Source organism: Leptodactylus fuscus, chromosome 3 (genome assembly GCF_031893055.1).
Source record: "Leptodactylus fuscus isolate aLepFus1 chromosome 3, aLepFus1.hap2, whole genome shotgun sequence".
Classification (NCBI taxonomy): Eukaryota; Metazoa; Chordata; class Amphibia; order Anura; family Leptodactylidae; genus Leptodactylus; species Leptodactylus fuscus.
Window position 1 is genome coordinate 90,960,372 of NC_134267.1, and position 20,725 is coordinate 90,981,096.

Here is a 20,725-nt window from a genome sequence, read left to right on the forward strand (position 1 = left end):
CCCTTTTTCAGCAGCTTTGCCTGCAGTCTCTTCTTCTCAATTCCTGTATTCCTCAGCAAGCAGGAGGGTAAACTTTGACTGTTTGATGTAGAGGACACTATGAAGTATCTCAATAGATATAATTTGCATTTCCATGAGTGCTTATTTATTATGATTACTAGAAGTCTAATATAAATGTAGATGCACAGTAAATGTATATTACATTACACAGGTATGGAGAGACAAACAAGCTTCCATGCTGCAGGAAAGAATTGACTTACAGTTACATTTAAGTTTACATAAAGAGATAAATTACAATATTTGAGCCTTCATCCGCAAACTACAATTAGCTGAACTGATTGCACCTGACTGCAGAGCTGTACATAACAGTGGCTTTCTTTAAAAAAAAAAAACCTGGTGAAAAAAAACAGTCACAAAAATGTGTGTGACATCTGCCTAAAACTGATTTCCCTAGCTAATTTTTTTTTTTAATTCAAGGGGTTTTTTTTATTGAGTTTTTACATTTTACAGCCAAAAATATACATTGTTGGAAATAACAAATCTAAAAAAGGCAAAGGTACAAACAATAGTGTCAAAGAAAATTGATGTAACAAATTGTAAAAGGCACAAGTCCGAACAAGATAGTGTCTATTCATATAAGTTTTAGTACAGCAGTACCTGTAGATGTGAACTACATCCTGAAAGGGGATCTATCAGCAAAATTTTGCTGTATGAGCCCCACATATGCGTGAACAGCCTTTAAAAAGGCTATTCAGGCATTGCTAATCTTATTTTAAACCCTGCTCCCGTTTTAAAATAAAACTATAAAAACATATATGTAAATCATACCTTTGCATGCACGGGGGGCGGTCGTGCACGATCCGATGTCATCTTCGATCCTGCCTCCCTCTTCTTTCTTCTTCCAGCGACGTCCTCCTGTCCTGGCTCTTCTCCGCCTTCATCTTCTGTTCTTCCGGAGTGAAGACGTTCGCGAGCGTACTGCGCATGCTTGCGTAGTTCTAAGGGATACTTAGAACTACAATCTTTAAAATAAGATTAGCTGTGCCTGAATAGCCTTTTTAAAGGCTATTCACGCAAATGTGGGGTCATACAGCAAAATTTTGCTGATAGAGCCCCTTGAAGTACTCCACATCAGGAATATCAGCATATACAGACTGCTAAAGGTCTGAGCTATAAAAGCCAATTGTCTCCCCAATCAGCAGTGGGAGCAGTGTGGTTGAGCATAAGCAGGGTAGGAGAAGAGTAAGAAGAAGGCAGGGAAGGGGAGAAGATAAAGGGGATAAGGAAAAAGAGGGCAAACCTGGGGACAGTTAGTAAAGGAAGGATGAGTCACTAGCTAATTTTTAGTAAGATCAACATGATGCTATGTTCACAATAACATCAGCTGTCGGTTGTTCTAGTCCGTCGGATAGGCGGACCACTAAAATAGTGGTTACATATATAGCCTGATGATCCCCATTGACTATAATGGGGTCTGGAAGGTATCTGTTGTCATTAAACTGTCTCTGGTGAACGGAGCCTTAGTCAGTTCTTCAGAAATGATGATAGATATCTCAAGACATTAAGTACAACAATGTAGTTTACAATAGAATGCTGAAACTGACTTTAGTAAATGTTCATGTATAGCATACTCAAAACTACTCTCACAGAATGTGTAGGAGACTCACAAGAGACGGGGAGAGCTTCCAAAGGAGACAGTAAGTTTTCTGGGTGCCACATACTGACTGCAGTTACCTACTTCTTTTTGCATGTTTTGCATGCTGCTGTAATGAGGAGGGGCAGAAAACTTCAGTTTGGGATCTTATCTAGTTTCTGTATTTGTTCTGAGTTTTGGTCAGGTGTCTGAAAACACTTTGGAATTTGACCTGTACATAGTTTATTCTCGTGTCTGGTCTGTAAGATCTGATTTTATTTTAGGGTCTGAATTTATTTTGCGTTGTGGTCTTGAGTCTCTATTTATTTTAAGCTGTGGTGACCACTGCAAATGCATAAGGATCAGCGCTGCACCTCCCATGAGGCGACCTGAAGCGAACGCAGCAGGCGGCGCTATGCCAGGGCCCCGGGGAGGGCGGCATTTTTGCTAACCTAAGCCAGTCCAGGACAAGCTGTCCAGGACTGGCTTAGGGTCACCGTCACTGAGCGGTGGATTGGGGAGGCCGCTGGAGCAGCGCTGCTTCAGCGGTCACCCCTCACGCTCAGGCAGAGAGCAGGTCCTCTCCCTGCCTGCTCTCTGCCTGCTAAAGACGCTTGCTCCGCCCTGCCCCTCCACTCGCCCCGCCCCTTCCACTCGGCCCCGCCATGTCTGCCTCAGGCGGTAGAAACCCATGGTTCACCCCTGATATGGATGCTTGACCTGTATAAATGGACAGGACAAACATATTGCCAGAGATTGAAAGCATTCCTGCTGCTAGGATAACTGCTGCTCAACCCCCCTCACTTACCGTCAAAAAGAGAAAAATAAGGGTAGGGTAGTGGCAATAGAATAACTTCAATTGCTTACTACTGGTGGTTTCACACATAGCATTTTTTACGGGTCATACGGATCTACTTTTGGCTTTGGACTAACCCACTGCATCCAAACTGTTTTTTGCTGCTGCGGAAAAAGAAGCAGAAAAAAATACTGTGTTTCACAATAGCGGTGAAGCAAATTAGATTTTATTAATCTTATCCACAGATTGTGGGAAAAAATAGTAGCAGAAAATTTGCTTTCTCCGAAAAGAGTGCATTGTGAGAAAAAATAACACAGAGGAAAACACAGCAAAAACTCAATGAAAAATGCAGCATGAGAAAACATGATCCATTTTCACCACTTTTTTTTCAATGCGTTTTTTTAAGCTGTTTCGCTATGTGCTTTAATTTTAAGGTATTAACTATAATATTAGGTATTAGGTATAGTATTAAGTATTTCATTATTCAAAAAAAGTAAAAAAAAATAATAATTGAAAAACATTGTAATGTTACCATAGGTGATGTCTACTGTTGGCTTTTAGTGATGTCTTTGGATTTTTTTGTCTTCTGTGCTTCTTTTCGTTTTGTGTAAGTTTACTAAGTCTGTTTTAGGTGTTGCTTTCTTTTTCTCACAATTTTCACGATCATCTCATTTGTTATCAGTCAGTAAGTGAACATTCAAGCATTTCTGTGTTCCAGTGGCTTGGCTAGTGCAGAGTGAAATCTTTCCTGCTGGGATAAAAGGCCGGGCCTTTGCAATAACAAGTAGCATGAACTGGGGCATGAATCTTCTCATCTCGTTGACATTTCTTACACTAACCGGTGAGGATAACTTTTATAGTTAATTGTGGACTTCATTTAACTATTACCTAAGAAACTAGAAGCGGTACCTTTACCAACCAATCACAATTTCTAACATTTTCACAATTTGTGTTGCTATAAGTGGTGCTTTCGTTTTGCAAATACAGGGAAACCTCTTTGACATCACCACCCAAAATTGCATGAAAAAAGTGGTCTTCTAGAGAGGTGGTCTTCTCAAAGAGGATATCTAGTATGAATACTAAAAATCCATGGGAAGAATATGCAAATCTGTCTTCCATGGTGGTCTCTCCCCAAGGAGTGACGATATTCTACTAAAAATCCGTCACAGAAAAATTTGGTCTGGGCAATGAGGAGGTCTTCTGTATATTTTTATACATAAAGTATAATTGAAATGAGAAAAACCTCATTTCATAATCAAAGATGGTTTATATACTTTTATAAAACATTATATGAAAGATTCTGTGAATGAAGTTTTACATTGTTCAAACATTTCATAAAAGTACCTTTATCTGACACACAGACAGAAATTGGGATAAAGTTCTACTTTCTAATTCACAACCTGTCTTCTGTATAGCATTGAAGATATTGAATAGTTACAGAGGACATTCCATATCCTCAGATATATATATACTATATATATATATATATATATATATATCTATATATATATATATATATATATTGTGGGGAATTTCGCTCGGTAAAAGCACTGGTGCAGACCCAAACAGTCAAAGACAGGGACACAAAATATGCAGCAAACTGGTTTATTTAGAAAAACAACAGGAAAATAAATAAACTTTGACTTCAGGCACATAGTAAGCAAAACAAAATACAGCCTTAACTCCAGGCAAAAACAAAATAAAATCCTGCTCATTTGAGCAACTAACTAAACATAAATGTTAACCTCACTATACGTGTGTCTTACTATCAACCACATGAACAAAGCAAGCGCAACTTTGTCTCACCAGACTCAGGGTTACAGGACAGAACCATACACCTCCTCTCTCTCCATGGATCTGCATTGGAGTGCAGAATCTGCAACCTTTCCTGGCCCAGTAATGAGCCAAGGACACCTGGAGCTGAGGGCTACTCAAAACCCGCACTGGACCACACATAACGTAAAAAACCTGGGGGAGATATAGCGAGATTCCAGCACCCTGCCTGTCACCTTCTCACAGCATACACCCTTTAGGTGTCTGGCTGGAATGTACCTGTCTTGCTAGACCACACCCTTCACTCTCTCACATAACCCCCCCTCCCTCAGTTCTGACCCCTCGAAGTGAACTCCAGCCACCAAACAATAAGTTCGGGACAAGGCATCCACATTGCCTTGCAGTTTCCCAGTTCTGTGCTCCACTGTGAACCTAAAGTTCTAAAGTGACAAGAACCACCTAGTCACCCTGGCATTCTTGTCCTTGGTCCTGCTCATCCAAGTGAGGGGCACGTGGTCGGTCACTAAACGGAACTGCCTCCCAAGCAGATAGTACCTCAGGGCCTCTAATGCCCATTTTATGGCCAGGCACTCTTTCTCCACTATTCTGTAGTTCTTTTCTGCTGGCATGAGTTTCCTGCTCAGGTAGGTGACTGGATGCTCTTCTCCATTCACCTCCTGAGACAGGACAGCTCCCAGCTCTACATCTGGCGCATCCGTCTGGACCACAAACTCCCTTCCTGAAGTTGGGTATAATTAGGACAGGCAATCCACACAAGGCCACCTTTAGCGCCTGAAAAGCACTTTCGGCCTGGTCATTCCACTGCACCACAACGGACCTTTTACTCTTTAGAAGGTCCATCAGGGGAGCATATACTGTGGCAAAGTTGGGTATAAACCACCTGTAATACCCAACAATGCCCAGGAATGACCTAACTTGTTTGGTGCTCAGAGGTCGAGGCCATTCCAGGATAGCGTCGACCTTGTTGACCTGGGGTTTGATTATTCCACGGCCAATCACATACCCCAAATAGCGTGTCTCCTCCATCCCCAAAGCACACTTTTTGGGGTTGGCAGTCAGACCGGCTGCTCTCAAAGAATCCACTACAGCTTGTACCCTAGACAAATGACTCTACCAGTCATTGCTGAAAATGATGATGTCATCCAGATACGCTGAGGTTTCTATGAGGTTTCAACACTATGTCCATTAACCATTGGAATGTAGCTGGGGCCCCATGGAGCCCGAACGGTAACACGACATAGTGAAAAAGTCCCTCAGGGGTGATAAAGGCAGTCTTTTCTTTGACACTATCTGTCAGGGGTACCTGCCAATATCCCTTAGTGAGATCAAGCATAGAGAAGTACTGAGCCCCTCCCAGTCTTTCAATAAGTTCGTCTACTCGAGGCATGGGGTAGGCATCAAACTTAGAAACCTCATTTAGTTTCCTGCAGTCGTTGAAGAAACGCAATGTCCCATCTGGTTTGGGTACTAGAACAATGGGACTGGCCAACACTTTTGGACTCCTCAATGACTCCTAATTATAACATTTTCTGCACCTCCCCTGAAATGGCTTGTCGGCGAGCCTCGGAGACCCGTTAAGGCCTCATCCGCACTTTCGCATGGGGCTCAGTAACAATATCATGCTTGATTAGAGATGTATGCCCAGGTTGCTCAGAGAACACATCCGTATTCCTAGCTACAAACTCTTTGCACTCTTGTTGCTGTTTTTTTGTGAGGGTCTCTGATATGCCTACCCCTGCTACTACCTCTGTAGTCCCAACTACTGCCTGTGGGGAGACCTTTCTGTAAGCAGACTCTCTCTGTCTTTCCATGCCTTTAGCAGGTTTACATGATAAACCTGTTCAGGTTTTCTCCTACCTGGCTGATGAACCTTGTAGTTCACTTCCCCTATCTTTTCCATTACCTCATAGGGGCCTTGCCATTTGGCAAGGAACTTACTGCTAGTTGCTTACCTGTCCCCCGGCTCCTATGCTGTTGGCCGCCACTCTCGTCCTTCTTTAATGACGTCGGACGTCACATGACCCGGGAAGCAGGCCGGGTTCATGTGATGTCAGAGACGTCAGACAACTAGGAAGGAGGCCTGGCATGATCGTGGAGAGGTAAGTAACAGTATTTTTTACGTTCCCTTACCTCTCCCGGTCCACCAATCATTATACTCGGGGGTCTGCAAAGACCCCTGAGTATAATGATAGTATTTGTGGGGCCCGCAGTGTCACTTGCCGATCCTGGCCCTGCCAGGATCGGCAAGTAAATAGGGCCCATAACTGCCTATTTAAAAAACCAAAAAAAAATGCAGCGGTAGCAGCTGTCACCGGGCCCCCTAATGGCCCGGGCCCTGTGGCAGCCGCCTCCGCTGCCTCTACGGTAGTTACGCCCCTGGTTCAACCCCTTTGCCGACTGTTTTGACATCTATTTAGCTTTATATTAACAAAAGGAACAGTTAGAAGGTGTTTCTGATCTCCTGTTTATATTAGTTATTAACTTTTGGATGAATAAGTAGTTTGGTTAAATAGAATTACATTTTCTTTCTCTATACAAGTAGTGTTAATGATTACTCGACTATAAACAGGATTACAGATTTGGCAGTTCAATAATTTCTCCCTTTTTTGCTTTTAATCTTAACAGAGACTCTTGGCCTTCCATTGATGATTTTTAGTTATGCTATTATGAGCGTGGCATCTTTGCTGTTTGTTGTAATGTTTGTTCCGAATACAAAGGGAAGGTCTTTGGAGGAAATTTCAATGGAATTAGCAAACAGGTACATTTGATTGTCTCTTATTTAGAATGAAACTGCATAAAAATCTGAAATAAACATTTCTCTTATAAGGTTTATGTCAGTGGTTTGTATCTATAGAGCACACACTTGATAGATTATAATAATTCATGTAAAGTGATTATATTCTTACAACAGATCATGTGATATTTACATGTTTTCATTACTCATAAAACTTAGTTTATACAGTATGTACATCCTGTGATCATGTATACCGTGACATAATGCAGATTTATGATTTTGCCATCTAACATATGGTTGTGCTTTGGGATATAATGGATGGCTTTGGGTGCAGCAAACTGGAATTGTGTACTATAATTTAATTCATTATCGGCAATTACTTCCATTCTCTATTGTAGACTCAACTATTAGTGATCAATTTAGGTACTATTAACACCTCAACATATAATGTACGGAGGGTGCCCTCCATAAATATCCATTCATTTTAAAGGGATTCTACCATTAAAACTTTATTTTTTTTTGTGGATAAGACGTCAGAATAGCCTTTAGAAAGTCTCCGCCCCGCCGTTCCTCAGAAATACCGATTTTACCGGTATGCAAATGAGTTCTCTCGCAGTGATGGGGGCGGGCCCCAGCGCTCAAACAGCGATGATGGCATCTCCAAGCGCCGCACCTTCTTTGTCCGCCGCGTCATGTTCAATGTCTTCTTACGACACAGGCTCGTAACCGAGCAGACCAGACTGCGCAGGCGCACAGGCCACAGGAAAATGGCCGCTAACAATACTGTGCAAGCGGACAGTTTCCCGTGACCTGTGTGCCTGCGCAGTCTGCTCTGCTCTGCTAGAAGTTACAAGCCTGCGCCGGAAAACATTGAAGATGACGCGGCGGACTAAGAAGGAGGCGGCGCTTGGAGGCACTTTTCTGGCAGAGGTGGGGACGTCCTCATCGCTGTTTGACTGCTGGGGCCCGCCCCCATCGCTGCGAGAGAACTCATTTGCATACCGGTAAAAAACGGTATTTCAGAGGAACGGCGGGGTGGAGACCACATCTAAAGGTAAGAGACGAATAGCCTTTCTAAAGACTATTCCGATGTCTTATCCACACAAAAAAAAATGTTTAATGGTAGAATCCCTTTAATGTGTTCATTAAACAACACAAGTATGTCCTTTGTTTTCATAGCTGCCTTACACCCATGAACTTCTATTGGTCTGTGGAAAAAAAAAAAAAAGCAGTTGTCATCCATTATTCACAGTCCTAGAGATGAACAAAATATGGAAAATAAAACAAAAAAGTTGATCTGCTTTTCATGTATGGATAGCACATCACCCACAAATGAGAAGTGTGGGTTCTGTCTGGGAAATGCACGGACCTTACACAACTGTATGTGACCTTAAGTTATAACTAGCATGTATTTAGCATATATTTAGGTTATAACTAGCATGTATATATTTAGACCTAGTACTGGCTCACTGTATATTGGTTTGACATGACGTCCCCTTAAATAAAGCCATGTGGATTACTGATAATAGTATCTAATACATAATGATAAATTTGATCTCTTTATAGATTTAAGGCCCTATTTGACGGGGCAGATATTCAGGGCTATTAACCCCTGGAAATTAACTGTAGCAGGAAATTAAGCACCAATGAGCTGCTATGTAATAAGCAGACTGGGTAAATTCACCAAAAACATATTCAATATACCGTATGTGTTTGTGTGGAGCCACAATACCGCTCAGGGCACTGACTGACTGGTTGCAGTGGTGACATGGATTATCATGGATTATACAGCACATCAGCACTACTGTAAAGTAAAGAAAGCCCAGCAGGGAGGAAGACTTATGAGGGACAGGACAGGTAAGTATAGCTTCTTGCAGTATTTTATTACAATGTCTAGCAATGGTCAATCTTTTGATTTATCATTTAGCCCATTTAGGGTAGTTTCACTCACAGGTTTGTGGAAGTTTTATTATACAGTGCTTTGAGCCAAAACTAAAAGTTGTCAAAGTATAAGTCCATCCTTTACATTGCCCATTACTTTTGAATCCACGTAAACTAACTTACTGACCAACTAGTATAAAGGGAGCAAAGACCCTGGAAAAAAGTACGAGTGGATATGGGTGTGGAGGGGGCAGGTCAGTTCAGCCCAACTATTTGCTATTACTTATGCTGAATCATATTAAGAATTTAAGCACAAGGGCAGGAGCTGATTAAGACTAACATACTTCTGGCCAGTCTTCTTACTGCTCAGGCACATATAAATACATGACTATTAGATCTACTGAACAATATTAACATATGTGTGCTAGTGAATAGTTCATCTGCTTCATGGTCAATTATTATGTGACGGCAGTAAACAGGAGCGCAGTTTTCTGGCACTGCATTTCTCCAAAGTTCAGTACTATTTGTAGTTGTTTTGCACCTTGTAGCTAACCATGTGAAAACTTGGCAGTGGCTGCAAACTTCCCGAAGTAATGAATCACTCTTATTTAATTAATGTCAGAGTCATAATCGCTTTATAACACCCTATGAGGTCACTGCCATATGCAAGTCTATGAAAAGAGAAAAGAACAAAGTAATAAGAATCAACCACTAATGGTTGGGAAGAAACTGTCAATTACGACTCTTATGGAAAGCTTTTTTATTATGAAGATTGTCATTGCTGGCATACCCATTGAAATTGTCTCTAAAGTTCTTTTATAGAGAAGAGACGAGAGTCTCCAGGCAGGCACTTGCAGACAGGTACAATAGATAACAGTGGCGATAGGACTGGCAGCAATCAAAGTGTACTTTACTTTGGCACATACTTGAGGAAATCAGACATATGCCTTATACAGAACACATATATGTAGATACTGCTACAAGGTATCCACTATGCTCCCATAGTAATACGTAACTTACTTTGTAGGTTTTTCTTCTATATCCCTCTGCATAGAATGACATAGTCTACTGTGGTATTCTATACAGAAAAAAGCAGATGTGCTGAAAGATATCAGTCCAGTCTGTGCTAAAAGGAAACTTTTTGGCATATACTAGCAAGTTGGGGCTCATGGATAAATTATGAGAATGTGCTGGGAGATTTCTTCGCACATACCCTACATATAGCTCACTTGCAGTGGCGTAACTACCGCCATAGCAGCACAGGCAGCTGCCACAGGGCCCGGGACATTAGGGGCCCGGTGACAGCCGCTACCGCTGCTATCATTATACTCGGGGGGTCTTTTCAGACCCCAGAATATAATGATTGGCGGACCGGGAGAGGTAAGAAACATAAAAAACACTGTTACTTACCTCTCCACGATCCTGCCAGGCCTTCTTCCTGATGTCCTTTCTGACTTCTCTGACGTCAAATGAACCCGGCCTGTGTCCTGGGTCATGTGACGTCCGACGTCATAGAAGAAGGACGGCAGCAGAGAAGACAGCGTAGGAACCGGGGACAGGTAAGAAACAGTGGTTTTTTATGTTTTTATTCCCCCGAGTCTTCAATTATTATACTCTGGGGTCTTAAAAGACCCCAGAGTATAATAATTGTTTATGGGTGTCCACAGTGGGGCATAGTACTGTGTGCAGGGGCAACTATGGGGGATAATACTGTGTGCAGGGGCCACTATGGGACATAATACTGTGTGCAGGGGCCACTATGGGTACAATACTGTGTGTAGGGGTCACTATGGGGCATAATACTGTGTGCAGGGGCCACTATTGGGGATAATACTGTACTGTGTGCAGGGGCCACTAAATCAAGTCAAATCAAATCAAATAAGCTTTATTGGCACGTCCGAATAGATATTTGGCATTGCCAAAGCTAGTAAAGTGGGGGCGGGGGTGGGGAGTTTGGGTCGGGGGTGTCAGTGGTGGGTATGGGGGGGTGGGGGGAATGATTTGGGGTATAACAGTCTGTGGAGTCTCATCTTCCTCTATGGGGGATAATACTGTGTGCAGGAGCCACTATGAGGCAAAATAGAACGCGCAGGAATGCGTAGGAGGGGGTCAGTTGAGGTCTTCGGCGTCGGTCGGGGGGGGGGGGGGGCATGTCAAAAGTTCGCCACAGGGCCCCGCCATTCCTAGTTACGCCACTGCTCACTTGTGTACTTGTTTTGCCTTTGTATAGATTCTTTTCCCATCATCAGCTCACTTCTCTTTTTCTCAGACTCATTCTTATTAAACTGAAAGTAATATAGGGAACTGCTTCTTTCTGTATCTTTGCTAGATCTTACAGCTTATGGGATAAACCAGTATATGCATTCTTATCAATCTTTTACACATACCACCCATCTTTCAAAGGACAGAAAGAGAGATAAAATGTGATCTGTGTTGTGGCAAATTTACTTCCACCAATTCTACATTGATTCTGCCCATTCTCATCTATTTTTCTTAGTGCCCCCACACAATATAATGCTCCTACAGTCACCCGTACATTATATGCCCCCACATTATAATGTTCCCCTCCAATTGCCCCACAATATGAAGTCTCTCTCCTGGAGTCCCAGTTAAAACTCGGGGCAACTAGAGGGGGACATTAAACTGGGACAGTTGGAGGGGGAAATTAAACTGTAGGGATAGTTGGAGGGGGACAATAAATTGGAGGCAGTTGGAGACGGACATTAAACTAGAGGCAACTAGAGCAACTAGAGAGAGACATTAAACTGGAGCAGCTGAAGGGGGCATTAAACTATAGAGGTAGCTTCAGGGTGACATTAAACTGGGGGCAACTAGAGGCGGACATTTCCCCTTCCAGCTACACCCACAATTTAATGTCCTCCTCTAGTTGTTTCCAGATTAATGTCACCCTCCATCTGCCCCTGCAGTTTAATGTTCTCTGCATGATCCAAAGCAATTGCTTTATTTTCTTCAGAAATACAGAATATTAACTGCAACAAATCTTGCAAAAGAACTAGAGAATCATTGGAGTAGGAGACGTAGAACAAAGTTTAGTCAGATTTAATCAATTACAGGCAGATAGTGATAGAAATCATTGATAAAAGTGGGGGAGAATATCTGATCTGTATGACCCATACTATTGGAGTAATACAGACAAATGGCATTTAACCCTTTTATTGATGATAATTTAGTTTTGTCTGTTAAAATTTAAGTCTGTTTTGTAATAGAGAAGTTTGATCTGTAACTGGCCAGAGAGTGTTTCACATTGTTTTTACTGGCAAAGTCAGTCCTGTTAGTAAGAAATGTGATCTGAAAAACTCTCTATTTGTTAAGGTTTTTTTTTATTTGCTCACCCAAACAACAGTGTCACATTTTGTGCTAATCTGAAAATTCTCAGTTTCTTAAAGGTTTTTTTTTTTTTTTTGCTCACCTAACAACTGTGTGATGCAGCCGTAGTGTTTTTTACTTACTCAACAAAATCTCACAGCCTGTGCTAATCTAAAAATCTTCATTGCTCAAAGTTTTTTGTTTTTTTTTATGAAGATTGTGAGCCCCATATAGGGATCACAATGTACATTTGTTTTTCCTATCAGTATGTCTTTTTGTAGAATCCATGCAAACATGGGGAGAACATACAATCTCCTTACAGATGTTGTTCCTGGTGGGATTCTAACTCAGGACTCCAGCGCTGAAATGCTGCAGTGCTAACCACTGTACCACTGTGTTGTCCCCGAAAGTTTTTTGTTTTGTTTTGCTCACCCAATAAACAGTGTGACACAGCCTTCTAATTCAAAAAAAAATTCCTAACAGATCCGCTGCTGCTGGTCCACTCCCTGCTGTTCTCACTCCCCTTCTCGCCACGCTACCCCCGCCTCCCAGGTTAGTGTTACAAACCTAGGAAGAAGGCAGGGCTTATGGTTTGGGAGAGTGTGGGCGGGTACTGGAAGGGGATATGTGAGTGATGCACTCACATCTCCCTGCTCTGTACCCACCCACACTCTCCTAAGACACAAGCCCCGCCTTCTTCCTAGGTCTGTAACACTAACCTGGGAGGCGGGGGTAGCGAGGCGAGAAGAGGAGCGAGAACAGCGGGGAACATTTATTTCAAAGTGATATGAGTAGTGAGATTTCAAAGGTAACATTATACTCCATCTCCTTCATTGTTTACACAGGCACAGCGCCGTTTATATGGTTGTGGTTGGGTTTGGTATTGCAGGTCAGTTCCATTTAAGTGATGATGATACTTTGGGCAAGCAGCCAATAAAAAGTATTTGACACTTATACTATGAGTATGGTTCATTTAACATGAACAAACCATTTACACCTAAACCTGTAAAGTCTATTAAGTTGGCAGTTGGCCCATGACAAACATTTATCGGCTACTCATAGCATATGTGATAATTGTAAGATTGTTGGGTCTGACACCTGGGGTATCTGACCAATCTCAGGGCAGGGGTCCATTTGAACAGAGCAGTGTTCACCCATAAAAACTACTACTGCATTTAAAGGGAGTCTTTCAGCAAGAAAATCTGTATTCAAATAATTCCAGTACTTTGTATGGCTGCTTCTACATTTTCCAAAGATGTGTTTTTTTTTATTCTGCATTGCAGCTTCATTGTCATGAAAATCAGGATTCTATTCCGATGCAAATTAGCTGAAAATGAGTTTAGGGGCATTTGTTCTCCTGCTGGAGCTTCTCTTCACTCCAGGTACCACCCCTAACTACAGATAAAAGTGTGACAAAGTGGGAAAAGTCACTCAAGCAATGGGGTGGTGGAGGTAGGCAGAAATTACCTAGAGTAGAGAGTGAAGCCCCAGCAAGAGAAGGAACACCCCTAAGAGCCCTTTGAAGCTAATGTGCATAAAAATACAATGCATGAAAATGAAGCTGCAATTCAGAATAAGAAATATATGTTTGGAAAGCATGAAAGCTGCCCTACAATGCTGTCATTAGTCTGACACTGATTTTCTTGCTGACAGACTCTCCTTAATTTTTATTTGACCTTTGAATATAACTGAACACTGTCTATCCCATAGATACTTAAAGGGATTCTACCATTAAAAAACTTTTCTGTGGCTAACACGTCGGAATAGCCTTTAGAAAGGCTATTCGTCTCTTACCTGTAGATGGGATCTCCACCGCGACGTTCCTTAGTAATACCGTTTTTTACCGGTATGTAAATTAGTTCTCTGGCAGCGATGGGGGCGGACCCCAGCGCTGAAAATGCGATGAGGGCATCCCCACCGCTGCCCGGAACAGGATCCTGCGCCGCCTCTATCTTCTGCTGGATCCTCCCCTTCTTTCTTCAGCAGCGTCACCTCTGTCGGCTCTTACACTAGTAGAGCCGACTGCGCATGCTCACAATTGCGGGCTTGGCACTATGGCCGCGCATGCGCAGTCGGCTCTACTAGTGTAAGAGCCGACAGAGGTGACGCTGCTGAAGAAAGTAGAGGAGGAACCAGCAGAAGACAGAGGATCCTGTTCTCGGGCAGCGGTGGGGACGTCCTCATCACATTTTCAGCGCTGGGGCCCGCCCTCATCGCTGCCAGAGAACTAATTTACATAACGGTAAAAAACGGTATTACTAACGAACAGCGTGGCGGAGATCCCATCTAAAGGTAGGAGACGAATAGCCTTTCTAAAGGATATTCCGACGTGTTAGCCACAGAAAGAAGTTTTTTAATGGTAAAATCCCTTTAACAGAGGTGTAGGACGCATACGTGACCACTGCTGTAATCACGTGATGGAAATGAGACCCCCGTTATCATAGTCATTGCTTGCCCTGGTGGTTGATTTGCAGTGCTCACAAATTTATCACCTATATTAGGCATAAATATTTATTATATGCCAACACTTTTAAGCAATTTCCACTGTCATGCAGCTGAATGACAACCCTTGTGGAAACTGTAAGAACAATAAATAGCATAGATAATTGACAAGAATTAATACCATGAACAAAAAAAAACCAACACTACTAAACCACTACTTTAGGTCTTATTACATAATTCCTGATTTCAATGAATAAATGTATTATTTTTGCTGCCATTAACTGTTCAATTCTTTTCCAGGAGTCACGTCTGCCAATTGTTCTGCTCCAGGTTTAGAAGTAGACAGAAGTTGGTGCCAATGGAACTTTCTCAGAACACGACTTAGAGGTCATACCGAGTGATAAATAAGTAGACGCTCTGCTTCACAATGAATTTCCACCTGAAGTATCTGCAGTACTTGCTGAAGTGAAATTTAACTACAAATATTACTTTATAATGTGTAACCTATGAAGGGCAAAAAAATGAAATCCAGAACAATAAAACATAGTTATCAGTCACTCGGCTTGTAGCTCCTTATGTAAATGCTATGTGGGTCATTCTTTCCACGCTGTATAAATGAAATCCAATTACATTGTCAATATGACTGCAGAATGATCTATACAAAGATTTCCAGTACTGTTATCTACATAATGCTGCTAGTAGGGTTGAGCGATTGGGAAAGATCGGATCCTGATTGGCGATCGAGCAAATTTCACGATCATGATTGGAATTGGCTGGAAAATGATCGAAAATCAGATTTTAAATCGATCCTGAAATCTCAAGATCGTCTCAACCCTAGCTGCTAGGATGATCATTGCATTAAATGTATGTTAGGGAGCCCTAACAGAGTTTACATTCCGCTCATTCTGAAAGTAAACTCGTTCAGTGAGTGGCGTAAAAACAGATCCCATTGATTTCTATGGGCACCGGAATACGCGCATATCACATTGAAAGGAATAGGTAAAAAAGCCTCCCATTGATTTCAATGCCAGCACCCATTCAAGTCAATGGGATCTGTTTTTTACATCGCTCACTCTGAACGAGTTTTACGCTCAGAATGAGCAAGTGTAAACTCCGTGTGAAGGCTCCCTTATAGTGTGAAAACTGTCATCAAAAAATATAAAGCAATAGATTTTTACAATAAAAAGAAATTTCCAAAAAAGTTTATATTGTGTCACAATGGCTGACACACTTCACTAGAAAACTGATAGTTCCATTATACATCAATGAACGTGATTTAAGCCTAAATAGGTCTCCAACTATGTTTATTTTTTCCCATTAAAGTCTCTTTAATAATGTAGTCTTTGAGTTCAAGAAATTATTTTACTTAAGGCAAACCTCTTTTAGTTATATTCACTATGTCATTCATATATACAGAAATATTACACAAAGCTGTAAAGAGATCGACATCACGCTGTTCGCAATGTTCGATTCGATACAAACACCGCGTTGCAAATGCACTTAAAATTCGATTCCCCTTCCACTTTTCCTGGCACTTTTTCTGCACCAATAACAGCACAGGGGAGGTGGCACAGAAATTATGACAATGGAGGCATTGAAAAAACTAGGAAAAAGCCATTGGCTGCCGAGGATGTGACCTCTGATTCAAACGAACAGGCGGCATCAGCTCCGATTCATTCTGTGCTTGCATTTAGTTACAGGCAGACATCTGCTGAGGACTAGTTAGGTTTTAAGATTCTGCTAGGCAGGAATAGCAAAGAAGAAGAAGCACAACAGCTCTTTTAAGAGCTACACTAAAGGGAGAAGCTGAAACAAGCTTGCCACAGAGTCTATCCACAAACGCTAAAGTGGGATTCACAGCAATTAAGCCAGGCTGTATCCGTGCAACCCAGCTTTCCGCGGTGGGGATTAAGCTAAGTGGGATACACTGAAATTGTATGCCCATATACCCTATATACGCTTAATCCAGGGTTCAACAGTGTGTTCCCCCTCCCGAAACTAAGGGGTATACACAGAAATTCTCAGCCCATATACACTATATACGCTTCATCCAGGTTATCACGGTGTGTACCCACAAAAAAGCAGTGGGATATACATTCTAATTCTCAGGCTATACACGCTTCATACAGGTTGTCACGGTGCGTACCCACAAAAAATCAGTGGGATATACATTCTAATTCTAAAGATATATACCCTTCATCCAGGTTGTCACGGTGCGTACCCACAAAAAATGAGTGGGATATACATTCTAATTCTCAGGCTATATAAGCTTCCTCCAGGTTGTTACAGTGTGTACCCACAAAAAATGAGTGGGATATACATTCTAATTCTCAGGCTATATACGCTTCATCCAGGTTGTCACAGTGTGTACCCACCAAACCATGAGAACCATCTAAAAATGCGCAAGGCTACCGGTAATGGACGTGGATGAGGCCATGGGCGAGGCCGGGGGCGTGGGAATGCTGCTGGGGAGCAAGGTCGCGGTGAAGCCACAGGGGCGGAAAGCCCTCAATTCCTCCTCCTACACAACATTCTGGTCAGCCTTCCTCCCAAAATGCCCAATCTTCCCAGCAGAGTAATCCCAATTTTCCCTGCTCCCAGGAGCTGTTCTCTGGTCCTTTAACTGTCCCTCTCCCTCCATTTCCCGATTCCACGGAGCTACCAGACGACTTTCTGTGTCCAGATGCCCAAACACTGGAGTCTCCTCCATCTCCTGTTGATTTTGTGGTGGTTGACTCAGTGACGATGACGAAACACAGTTGCCATCAGGGCAGGCTGTTGCCATGTGTGGTGTGCAGGAGGAGGAGGCGATAGAGGAAATGTCAGAGGAGGTGGTGGACGACGAGGACACTGACCTGACCTGGACAGGGGGGATGTCAAGCGGGGAAAGCAGTGTCGATGTTGAGGGAGGTGCAGCACCAAAGAGGGTAGCTAGTGGCAGAGGCATGTCCAGAGGCAGAGGTCAGCTGCTTCTCCCACTGATGCCAGTGCTGGCTCCGCCACTTTAGGGATTTCTCCCTCATCCTCCCCTGTTCCTGTCTCAGCTCCTTCTCCTGCACCATCATGTGCCTCTTCCCCGCAACCCACCATCTCTCAGACATTTGAGCGCAGGCAAAAATACACCGCTAACCACCCACATGTTGGCGTTCCGGCTTGTGGAATCTCCGGCCTTCCGGGATCTGATGGCAAGTGCAGCACCTCGCTATGCCGTCCCTAGCCGTCACTACTTCTCCCGGTGTGCCGTCACCACCTTGCAGCAGCACGTGTCACTCAACATCAGACGGGCACTAAGTTCTGAGTTACTGGGTCACAAACTGGGCCAGTGTACCTCGTCTCCCCGCCTATCATTCCGCTCTGAAACAACACCCTCCTCGTGGGGGCGTGCCGGAGCTGCGTTAGCAGGCAGAGAACAGGCAGGGAGAAGACCTGCTCTCTGCCTGAGCGTGAGGGGAGGCCGCTGGAGCAGCGCTGCGTCCACAGGGCCTCCCCAATCCACCGCTCGCTTCCCGTGCCGGGCTGCTGAGACGGTGATGCTAAGCCAATCCAGGACAGCTTGTCCTGGACTGGCTTAGGTAAGCAAAAATGCCGTTCCCCTCTGGGGCCCTGGCATAGCGCCGCCTGAAGCCAGGCATGGTCGTGTCTGATAACAGTAGGAACCTGGTAGCAGCTCTGGAGTTTGCCAGCCTCCAACATGTTCCATGCCTGGCCCACATCTTTAACCTAGTGGTGCAACGTTTTTTAAAGACATACCCAAATGTGCACAAGCTACTGGTGAAAGTGCGGCGCTTGTGTGCCCACTTTTGCAAGTCTACAGTAGCTGCTACTAGCCTCAAAAACTCCAGCAATGCCTACATCTGCCCGAACACCGGCTGTTGTGCAACGTCCCCATACGCTGGTTGAGCAGCAGAGAACTTTGATGGAGTACCATGTCCAAAACCCTAGGGTGCCACAAAGTCAGCTCCCTCAGTTTCTCAACCATGAGTGGCCAGTGAGTGATGTGAAATCCTACGGGTGTTTGAGGAGTCCACCAAGAGGGTCAGCTGTGATGACGCACTAGTGAGCGTAACAATCCCGCTCTTGTGTGTGATGCGAGAATCCCTCATTGCCATCAGGTATAACGCAGATCACGCCGAGGAGTCAGGGATAGCAGCAGAACCGTCACAGCAGGAGAGTAGTTCCACACACCTGTCCACTTCACAGTGTTTAATGATGGAGGAGGAGGAGGAGGATGAAGACGTGGCAGATGATATGATTGTGACACAGGAGGCTCCCGGGGAAGTTCAATGCGTACCATTCTTTCTGCGCGGATGGGGCGAAAGGGAGGAGGAGGAAGAGGAGGAAACGGAGAGTGACCTCTCCGGTGGGGGCAGCAAAGTCATGCCAAGTAAGACTCTGGCACACATGGCTGAATTCATGTTGGGGTGCTTTTCAAGTGACAAGCGCGTAGTCAAAATAATGGAGAGCAACCAATACTGGATATTTGCAATCCTTGACCCCCAGTATAAAAATAACATCTCGTCGGTAGAGGGGAGGGCCAATCACATTAATGATTACCACAAGCAATTGGTGCAGAGCATGATGGAGATGTTTCCATCAAGTGTCATAGGCGGCAGAGAAGACAGTTCCTCCATGAGGCGAACAAGTGCCATCCGGTCCACACCCACAAGGGGTACACTGTCTAAGCTCTGGGACATGATAATGGCACCCCCTCGCCAAAGTCCCGCCACTGAGGGGTCTAGTGTCAGTAGGCGGGAAAAGTATAGGCGCATGTTGCGGGAATACCTGTCCGACCACAGCCCTGCCCTCTCCGATCCCTCTGTGCCCTACACATATTGGGTGTCGAGGTTGGACCTGTGGCTTGAACTTGCCTTATACGCCTTGGAGGTGCTGTCCTGTCCTGCCGTCAGCATGCTATCTGAAAGGGTCTTCAGCACAGACGGGGGTATCATCATGGATAAGCGCAGCTGGCTGTCAGCTGAGAGTGCCAACCGACTGACTTTCCTCAAAATGAACAGCCACTGGATAGACCCATCATTTTCGTGCCCACTAGTGTCAAGCACCCCAACATGAATTGTCATGTCTGCGCTCAACCTCTACAATTCCTCCTCATATTCCTCCACCATCTGCGTTGCACAATTCTGATCCTTCTAGGCTCAATCCACGCTGATTTCCCCAAACTCTGCTGGTTAGAGGCTCAATCCACCCTGATTTCCCGAAACTCTACTGGTTAGAGGCTCAATCCACCCTGATTTTCCCAAACTCTGCTGGTTAGAGGCTGAATCCACCCTGATTTCCCCAAAAACTCTGCTGGTTAGAGGCTGAATCCACCCTGATTTCCCCAAACTCTGCTGGTTAGAGGCTGAATCCACCCTGATTTCCCCAAACTCTGCTGGTTAGAGGCTGAATCCACCCTGATTTCACCAAACTCTGCTGGTTTGAGGCTCCACAACAAAAAAAGTGCAAAAAAAACTAAGCTAGCCCAAGGCTCAACTCGAAGGTGCAACGTTTAGATCAGTTATTTCCAAACCAAGGGTGATACCTTTCGGAAAGATCTGATGCATCCCAAAACTAAGTGGGATACACTCAAATTGTCAGCCTATATACTCTATATATGCTTAATTCAGGTTTCACCAGTGTGTACCCACGCAAAACTAAGTGGGAGACACATTATTTGGCAGCCTATTGGCAGGCTTAATTCAGGTTTTAACGGTGTGGTTTAGAGAAGCCATGATTATTTAATTCTGGGAAGAATATGCAAATGTGTTGAGGCTGGGACTGGGTCACAAACTGGGCTGGTCTACCTTGTCTCCCCGACTAACATTACTGGCAGGGGCTCTGAAACTACACCATCCTCCTCCTCCTCCGCCACCGTAAAATCGACCACAACTACGAGCTGAAAATGTTACAGCACTGGCGTGGGTAGAGGTCAGCAGGCCGTGCTGAAGCTCAGCAGCTTGGGGGAATGAGAACACACTGCCTCCGAGGTGAGGGATGCTCACTAAGCTGGTGCAAGGCTCCACTCACAGAAAGGGCCTAATACTGTGCCGGTGCAAGGCTCCACTCAAAGAAAGGGCCTAATAGTCTGCTGCTGCAAGACTCCAATCACAAAAAGGTGAAA

The 20,725-nt window shown here is 43.9% G+C and overlaps 1 protein-coding gene across 2 annotated transcripts in view; it reads left to right on the forward strand.

Annotated features, from left to right (window-relative positions):
- The window catches only part of SLC2A12 (solute carrier family 2 member 12), a 50,180-nt gene extending 34,310 nt beyond the window's left edge, over positions 1 to 15,870 (forward strand). Inside the window, exons 3-5 of one of the 2 annotated variants that reach the window (XM_075267947.1) lie at positions 3,148 to 3,270; positions 6,849 to 6,981; positions 14,908 to 15,870. In XM_075267947.1, coding sequence (XP_075124048.1) covers positions 3,148 to 3,270; positions 6,849 to 6,981; positions 14,908 to 14,992 — 341 coding nt within the window. In that variant the 3' untranslated portion in view covers positions 14,993 to 15,870. The remainder of the gene's footprint in view (positions 1 to 3,147; positions 3,271 to 6,848; positions 6,982 to 14,907) is intronic. The other variant, XM_075267948.1, reaches the window with a different exon arrangement.
- The last annotated feature ends 4,855 nt before the right edge of the window (positions 15,871 to 20,725 follow it).